Source organism: Trachymyrmex cornetzi, unplaced genomic scaffold, assembly GCF_001594075.2.
Source record: "Trachymyrmex cornetzi isolate Tcor2-1 unplaced genomic scaffold, Tcor1.1 scaffold1637, whole genome shotgun sequence".
NCBI lineage: Eukaryota > Metazoa > Arthropoda > Insecta > Hymenoptera > Formicidae > Trachymyrmex > Trachymyrmex cornetzi.
Genome location: NW_017296242.1, coordinates 45,772 through 55,945, shown reverse-complemented (window position 1 = coordinate 55,945; position 10,174 = coordinate 45,772). Strand labels below are relative to the sequence as shown.

Sequence of the window (10,174 nt, the reverse complement as noted above, 5' to 3'; positions counted from 1 at the left end):
TATTATAGAACTTGTTGATGTTCTACTTAATAATGGTTATCCGTTGAATGTGATTTTTTCTACGATAAATAATAGAATTAAAATTTTAGCAAAAAGGAAGAATTTATATATTAATAATAAAATAATATATTGGATGATGCTAATATGAATAATAAAAGTAACTATTTCATTCTACCATATATACGCAACATTTCAGAAAAGTTTTTTCATATTACTCACAAAATGAATAAAAAAGTTGCGTTTAAAGCACATAATAATTTAAATTCTATTATCAAATTAGGTAAAGACAAATTAAAGACGAATGAACAGAAAGGGGTTGTTTATAAGATAAACTGTAGAGAATGTGATGTGTCGTATGTTGGTCAAACTAAAAGGAAGATCGGCACATGTATGGTTGAACATCAACAAGATATAAAAAATAAAAAATATGGCAGTTCCGTCTAAAATATAGCAGAACATCATATTAATAATGGTCACAATTTTAATTGGGATGATATAAAAATTATGGATAAAGAACAATATCTTTTCAAAAGACTAACACCAGAGATGATCTTTATCAAAAAACAAGAAAACGGTTTAAACAAGCAGATTGACACTCAAAAATTTCCAGAAGCATATGTTTCCTTGCTCGGCATTGTATGATATTGATTTGTTTTGAATTCATATAATGTTCGCTTTAGCCTTCGATATAAATACGTTGTGTCAGAATATACGAGACAGTTTCTCGCAGTTCGTCCTAGCTTTCCTCACATTAACTGTTATTAGCGTTAAAACGAACAAAGGAAAGAAAAATATGTCTTTGATAAAGTGTGCATTACTTTGTGTGATACATTTTAATAATTCTACGCAGGTATTACTAAGTTTTTTGGAATTAATTAATTGAGTGATTCATATTAATAACTATAAATTATTATTTATCAGTATCAGATAATGGTGCGTCGATTTATTGGGATAATAAAAGATTATCACTAATGATAATATAATTATTAACTTCACTTATAATGTAAATAGCTATATAATATTATGTTAAAATAGACTATAAAAGTAAATGTAATTTTGAACTTATAATTCATTAATAGTTAGAGCAGACTTGTTTTCATGGAGTGCAGAGGATGAAAATTATTTTAACAGATAGGACATACTATGTTTTCCATGGTTTTATGCAGTTGACGAATGTTATATATGATATTTCGAAAATTATAATTTAATTATTGGACAGCGATATATATAATGACAACGAGAATGATTTCGATCTGTAAATATTCAAAATTATTGAGAAATTTTTAACAATTCTATGTAATACTATTGAAAATGGTCTGATGACAGACCGAAACGTTTGGTTTTATATATTATAATAAATATGGATTAATGTATGATCCTGCACAAAACTCAGCCTGTGTACGTGGATGAAGCCGTTTAATTATTATATTGTTTGTATTGATCCACGGTTAATAAGTATTCTTGTTTTCATAAAGAACTCTGAAAGATATCTTAAAGTAACATATGAGTTGATTTTAGACATTTTTTACTCATTTGGTTGACGGGTGTAAGTTACTATGAATAAAATTACAATGCAGAACAAAATACATATTAAAGTATTAGGAGATTTCATTTACTCGGTAAACATTTCAAAAAAGCCTTTCATCTCAGAGCCCCTCCTTTTGGGGCTCACTTCAAAAAATTATTTTATTAGAACACAACTGAAAAATCTTCTAATACTGGATTTTTATTCTATTCTATGTCGTTTTTTTAAAATCGAGAAATTTAACTCGATGTATCCCTCTGATGGCGGCACTACATACTGCATGACGACGCTCCATTTCCATTTGATTGACAAAAATGTGGACTAAATATTTTACAAAAACGAATCCAACAGAATCTAGCAACATTTATGGGAATAAGTTTGTTACAGCATTTCCGCTCATTTGCACAAACAACCGTTGTCCGCATAATGCCTCTAGGTTGACCTAAATGAAATTATTATTGCCCTAATGACAGCAACATGATGGCAATTGAAGAGAAACTTGTGCTAAGCACCTATTTCTTTTCTTATGCCAAGGAATGTTTTGTTACCTGGGTAGTTTCTGATAGGTTGAAATTTATTATTCCTTATTACCATCGCTAATCCCTCGTATTGTATTTGAACTCTGAAGCTTTCGTCATACCACAGGCCAGTATTTATAGTCGAATTTTATATACTAAACAGTATGTATAAACAAAATATATAAATAAAATATATATAGTAACAATAGAAAACAAGCCCGGTAAAGTCAACATCTGTTTTTCGGATGCACAATTTATTCACGTGTGAATTAAACAAATCATATCAATTAAATAATATACGTTTCGACCATTACATTTTGGTCCTTATCAATATCAAATTTAAAACGCTACCCTAGTATTCATGACTTCCAATATCATGCTCCATGACAATCCTGTCCATTCTTCTTTATCCAATTACCAGATTAGCTATATAATAAATCGTCATATCAATATAATCAATCATCACAATGTAAAATACTTTAAATATAGGTTACAATATTATGACCTAATAGTTCTTTAACTAAACTATTGCCATTTTTGTCTAATGTGAGACCTAGTGTACTAATACTATAATACAAAGTTATAATATTGAAACTATGTCCATTAGGAATATAAACTTATACAAAGCAATAAATAAAGTGTATCGTCAAATTACATAACGTTAAGAATTGAACTATTGAAATTAAGATTCAAATACGAGTTAATCACATTTTATGTCAATAATTTATCTAAGTTGAAATATGAACATGCAACATAATAAAAATCATAATTAGAAAATTAGTGTCAGATTAGAAAAATTAAAACAATGATACCGATTTACATAAATTGAAAATGAAATCCTATACATTGTGTCAAAAGTAGAAACACATCGTCCAACAAGTTCACAGACTTTCTGTGAAAAAGTTAGAATAAAAAAAAACCAAAAAATTGGTCAAATCCTCAAAAACTGAATTACAATTTAATTATATTAAAAACCAGTGGACCAACATTCAAAAAACGATTACAACCGTCATCCGGTAACGACAGTCAGAAACGTAATGAGAATCACAGAATACAAAATCACACAGACACTGAACAACAATAATATGACAAAGGAAAGCACCGCGTTACGATTCCGCCAATAACTCCGAGTATAGTGGATTCAACGTATACATGTCGTTTTGTAAATTTAATCTCTGCCTCTGTTTCTTTATATGGATCATTTCCGAAATCAATCTTTTATTGAGAACCCTTTCTTTATCCAATATCTTAATATTTTCCCAATCAAACTCATGTTGATGACTAATTCTATGTTTTGTAATGACGGAATGCTGTGTGGTGTTCCAATTAATGTGATTTCTATTTTCATTTATTCTTGTCTTCACATCTACCAGTTTGGCCCACATATGATGCATCACAATCTTGACACTCAATTTTGTATACCACGTCTGTATGGGAAAGTTTCGATCAAATCTTTATGACCTTTAATAAACCCCTTAAGATTGTTAATCCCCTTATATGCCATTCTTATTAAGGAATCTTTCTTAACAAATTTTTTTATTTTTTCCGATAAAAAAGGTATAAAAGGAATTGTAAAATAACCGTGATTGTTTGTATCTACATTATTAACAATTGTATTATTTGTAGTTGTTATCCTCAAATCATTCCAATGTTTGAATTTTTTTGACAGCCTATTTTTAATTTCCTAGAAAATTAATTTCAGTAGATATCCATTGTTTAAAAGAATTTTTATAATCAGCTCGAAATTCTCCTGATGATAGCTAGGGTGTGACAATAACAACACTCTATCTATTAACTCCACTATTGTACCTACTTTTTGACATAAAGGGTGTCTGGAAAAAAAATTCAAATACCGCCCCGAAAATGTTGGTTTATGGTACCAATTGTGATTATGAGAGAATTTCCCTTTTTAATCAAACTAACATCCAGAAAATTTAACCTATCTCCCCCTATTTCCTTTGTAAATTTCAACCTGGTATGAAATGAATTGAAACTATTCACTAAAGTGTCAATGTGTGATACATCATATGCTAACGTAATGTCATCCACATATCTAACATAAAAAGATGGCGAGATTGACAACCTCTGTAATGCTTTAGTTTCCAGATCTTGCATAACTATGTCCGAAACTATGGGTGACAATGATGAACCCATCGGTACATCAAAAGTTTGTTTGTAAATTTTATCGTTGAACTTAAAGAAGGTTGAATTAAGAATTAGATCTAGAGTCTTAAAAAACTCACTTTTTGGGATGTTCGTGTTTCTTTCAATAAGATGCCATCTCCTCTCTATACCTTCACCAAAAACCAAGTCGATAGGTACATGTGAATAGTGAAACCACGTCCAAAGATAAAAGAACTTCATTGTCATTAATCGGCAAACTTGAAATATGTTTAGTCAGTTGAAAGCTATTCTTAATAAAACTATTCACTTCTGGTATACTTTTATGTAAAATATCATTTAAAAATTATGCTAGATTATGGAGAGGGCTCTCCATCGAAGAAACAATTATACGTAGTGGATGTCCTACTGTGTGAATTTTCGGAAAGCCATAAGCATGAGGCACAACCGTGTTTGAAGAGTTTAATTTAATAAATACCGAGTTTTCCACCAATCCCCGCTGTTTTCATCTTTTCAATAAGGTCTTAAGCCGTGTTAAAATTCTGTTGACCGAATTATAAGTCACTATCTCATAAGTTTCACTTAAAAATAGACTGTCAAAAAAATTCAAACATTGGAATGATTTGAGGATAACAACTACAGATAATACAATTGTTAATAATGTAGATACAAACAATCACGATTATTTTACAATTCCTTTTATACCTTTTTTATCGAAAAAAATTAAAAAATTTTTTAAGAAAGATTCCTTAATAGGGATGGCATATAAGGGGATTAACAATCTTAAGGGGATGCTGGATTGTCCTGTTTTACCATTAATTTTCAATGACTCTTTTCTCTTAATTGTGTTTATGGATTGAAAAGTCCTTCTCCACAATTAAAGTATCGACAACAACACAGGCTGCCAGCTACAATTTAATACGAAAAATGGAAGAAAATTAAAAATTGTAGTTTTGTCACCGGCTCCTGCAGTCAACTCGTCACAATATGTGCTGCATATAAGAGTTTTAGATTTTACCCATTTAAAATAAGTAGCCAGCAGCCTACAGAAAACCTCGAAGAACAATCCTATGCTTTTAGAAACGAGATAGAGCCTTTGGTATAAGAGAAAAGAGTCGCCAAAAATTTCGTTCGTATACTACGAATAAAATTGACGTGAAGCCATGAAACCGAGCAGTATTTTAGTTGATCTCTTTCTAAGAGATGGGGTTGCAATATGTTAGATAAGGACAGATGAATGCGTTTGAGCGAGACACAACGATATATGATAAGTATAAGAAATGAATGAAAAAGGTCACTATTATCGAATTTGGAATTTAACAAAGTCTGTACTATCGACCTTGATTAAGTTTGACCGTCACTCCAGCATCCCCTGAAGGGGTTTATTAAAAGTCATAAAGACTTTCGATCGAAACTTTCCCATACAGACGTGATATACAAAATTGAGTGTCAAGATTGTGATGCATCATATGTGGGCCAAACTGGTAGATGTTTGAAGACAAGAATAAATGAACATAGAAATCACATTAATTGGAACACCACACAGCATTCCGTCATTAGACAACATAGAATTAGTCATCAACATGAGTTTGATTGGAAAAATATTAAGATATTGGATAATGAAAGGATTCTCAATAAAAGATTGATTTCAGAAATGATCCATATAAAGAAACAGAGGCAGAGATTAAATTTACAAAACGACATGTATACGTTGAATCCACTATACTCGGAGTTATTGGCGGAATCGTAACGCGGTGCTTTCCTTTGTCATATTATTGTTGTTCAGTGTCTGTGTGACTTTGTATTCTGTGACTCTCATTACGTTTCTGACTGTCATCACCGCATGACGGTTGAAGTCGTTTTTTGAATGTTGGTCCACTGGTTTTTAATATAATTAAGTTTTTGAGGATTTGACCAATTGATTTTGTAGTTTTTTTTTTATTCTAACTTTTTCACAGAAAGTCTGTGAACTTGTTGGACAATGTGTTTCTACTTTTGACACAATGTATAGGACTTCATTTTCAATTTAAGTCGGTATCATTATTTTAATTTTTCTAATCTGACACTAATTTTCTAATTATGATTTTTATTATGTTACATGTTCATATTTCAACTTAGATAAATTATTGACATAAAATGTGATTAACTCGTATTTGAATCTTAATTTCAATGGTTCAATTCTTAACGTTATATATGTAATTTGACGATACACTTTATATATTGCTTTGTATAAGTTTATATTCCTAATGGACATAGTTTCAATATTGTAACTTTGTATTATAGTATTAGTACACTAGGTCTCACATTAGACAAAAATCGTAATAGTTGAGTTAAAGAACTGTTAGGTCAAAAATATTGTAACCTATATTTAAAGTATTTTACATTGTGATGATTGATTATATTGATATGACGATTTATTATATAGCTAATCTGGTAATTGGATAAAGAAGAATAGACAGGATTGTCACGGAGCATGATATTCGAAGTCATGAATACTAGGGTAGCGTTTTAAATTTGATATTGATAAGGACCAAAATGTAATGGTCGAAACTTATATTATTTAATTGATATGATTTGTTTAATTCACACGTAAATAAATTGTGCATCCGAAAAACAGATGTTGACTTTAACGGACTTGTTTTCTATTGTTACTATTGATTGATTCTTTTGAGCCTTTTTTAAGATAGTTGTTAAAATATATATAGTATTTTCTAAATAAAGTATATATTTATTATTTCCGTTATTTGTGAGACTGAAACTCTGGAATCATGAATCAAAAAAATATAAAAAAATTAATTTAACTTTTTAATTATTCTTTTTTATTAACTTAATTGAATCAAAAAAATATAAAAAAATTAATTTAACTTTTTAATTATTCTTTTTTATTAAATTAACTATTAATTCAGTTAATTTCATTATAAATTGACTTTTATCTTACCTAAGTTAAATTTTCAAGGTTGTTAATTTTAACTCAATTTAGTTAAAAAAAAATTAACTTACCCAACTCTGCATTTTATTATCAATTTCTAGGGGCATCTCATATTAGGAGCACAATTTTTGACTTCGTGATTTGCTCATTTTCTATATTTCTTTAATTAAAAAAAATAGAATTTAAATTAAATTTTACATAACATTATCTTAAAGCTTATTAAATTTCTTTCAAAATAACCTACTATTTTTATAAATTTTGCCCATAGACTTCTAGCATTTATCCAAAATAAACTCGGTATCTCATAATCTAAGGGCCTTTCCTATATTAAAATATGTAGTAAAATTATAAAATCGAAAAATGTATTTATTAAATTATTTTCAAATATAAAATATGTATTTAAATTATCTGTTGGAAATTTCAGAATTTGAATTATCTAACTGCAGCATTATATTCTATGTAATTTGATTTATACAATATAATTGTAAGTACTCTAGGAAGCATGTTTTGATAATCCCTAAACTTCTTTGATCTAAATGAATAATTTTAGTGTTCAAAAACGTGCGGTGGTGGTGTGAAGAAGCGAGACGTAGTTTGCGAGCAGATAATGGCGCAAGGTCGCAAGCAGAGTCGCGAGGAACGCGAATGCCCGGTTCAAAAGCCAGCCAGCGAAAAACCTTGTAACACTAGAACCTGCCACGACTTAGACTTAAGCTCTAACATGCCACCAACCATCACGAGTCTGAATACCACGTACAATCAAACAGATATCAATGCAAAGGTGGATTTGAAGATTGGCGGAATCGCCAAGATTTTTCAGGGGACACCTTCTATCAAAATTCGCTGTCCCGTTCGAAAGTTTGACAAGTAAGTACAAAATCTGTGTAACTGCGAATCGAACAAAATAACAAATACAATATTATCAGAGCGCAGATCGTATGGACGAAAGATAACAAGGAAATACGAAAATCCAGAAAATACAAGATCAGCAGAAAGGGAGCTTTGAAAATAATCGATATAGTTTCCTCAGACTCGGGAGTCTATGGTTGTATTGGTAAGCGATCTCGCTTGATATATCTAGATTATGCGCATTTCGACACGTTGCTATGAAAAATTCGGTGATAATCCTTTTTAGCGGGAAATTCGCACGCAGAGACGCAGTTGATAGTAAAATTTCGTTCCAAAGAGCAGATAAGTAGCGAGGAATATTTACGACTTGGCAATTCCGTTCACCTACAACGAAACGCGAACCTCGATTCTGCACCAGCGAATTCTGGCGAAAGTCCATACACTGATCATGCAGGTAAACATTTTTATTTAAAAATTATTCACTTTTGTGCAATAGAAGACATTTCGTCTTTCTGTTAAAACCGATCCTTGTTAAAATTGTTGTGTTAAATGTTTACATATCCGCGTGATAATTTAATATAATGTAACTGTCATTTGAATATTTTGTATTTAATTAATATTCAACATTTCTTAACCCTTGAACACCACACTATTTTCGCCACCTGATTTCACTACACATGGATTACGGTAACCCTGGAGTCTTCTTTTGCTTTTATCCCGGAATCTAATGCATCAATTTTAACTTTTTTTTATTAATCGATACAACAGACAGTAAGAAAAAAGAATATATAGATAAGAATATCATAAAACTTCCTATGAATGGCTAGTTAACCTAAGTGATGTAGAGATTCCAAGTGATGTGCAAATGATTTTACAACTGGGTCAAAAATTTAATCTTCCGCATAAAATAACAGACAATGATAAAATTATTACAGAATTCATTAAACATATTGAACATAATATTTTCAATTTAGACGACAAGATACGGAATACTGTAAGAAATCAATGTATAGAAGTACTTAACAAATTACCAGGTAGAGTCGCGTCACATGATTTGGAAGACTTTGCAATACTAAAAAGAGGATTGAGGAATGTCAGAGAATTTATGAGAGAGCATACAGACATCTTGATTACTAAGGCAGACAAGGGCAATACTACTGTTGTCATGGATAAACTAGAATATAAAACAAAAATGCATGCAATATTGTCGGACTGTAACACTTACATTAATATTAAAAAAGACCCGACGAAAAGATTAACGAAACAAACACATGTATTGTTGAGTCGTTGGAAAGAAATGGAATACTTAAATCAGCCAATTTATAAAAATCTTAACGTCACGGATGGTACAATTGCTAGGTGTTATGGCATGCCGAAAATACATAAAAAAGGTAATCCATTAAGAATCATTGTGAGTTGTATTAACAGTCCCTTATATCAATTATCTGTGTATTTAAAAAAAAATATTGACAAGAGTGTTAATAAAAATTTTAGCCATATTAAAAACAGTTTTAAGCTTGTAAATAAATTAAATGGTATGTCTTTAAGTTCCAAATATAAAATATTGTCTTTTGATATTGAAGCAATGTATACTAATATTCCGGAAGATTTAGTACTAAGAAGTATTAAGAACAGATGGCATAACATTTCAAAAAATACTACAATTCCGATGAACGAATTTATAGGTGCCATCTCATTCATTTTGAACTCTACATTTTTCAAATTTGATGAACAATTTTACAAACAAATTTTTGGCATGCCTATGGGTTCTCCATTATCGCCTATTTTGGCTGATTTGGTGATTCAAGATTTAGAAAATGACATACTTTCAGAATTAAGCGTTACAGTTCCAATATATTTTCGCTATGTTGATGACATTTTAATTGCGTTACCTCACAATTGTGTAAATGAGGTTTTAAAGCGGTTCAATTCGTATCATAACAGAATAAAATTTACGTTAGATGAAGGCGAGGGTGATTGTGTAAACTTTTTAGATGTCACAGCTATTGTAAAACATGAACATATAAGGTTCGATAACTACAAAAAACCGACTAACTCTGGTCGCTATTTAAATTACAAATCGAGTCATCCGGACCAGCATAAGAGAGGCGTAATAATTGGCTTATTAGATAGAATACTGTTTTTGTCGCATCCTGATTATCATAAAAATAATATTAAAGAACTAATTAATATTTTACTTATTAATGGTTATCCGTTGCACATCATATTTTC

At 30.2% G+C, this 10,174-nt stretch overlaps 1 protein-coding gene across 1 annotated transcript in view; it reads left to right on the top strand.

Moving 5' to 3' along the window:
• Positions 1-10,174, top strand: part of nolo (ADAMTS-like no long nerve cord) — a 29,594-nt gene that overhangs the window by 11,839 nt on the left and 7,581 nt on the right. The window contains exons 4-6 of the mRNA XM_018504234.1: positions 7,644-7,960; positions 8,020-8,147; positions 8,229-8,396. Coding sequence (XP_018359736.1) covers positions 7,644-7,960; positions 8,020-8,147; positions 8,229-8,396 — 613 coding nt within the window. The remainder of the gene's footprint in view (positions 1-7,643; positions 7,961-8,019; positions 8,148-8,228; positions 8,397-10,174) is intronic.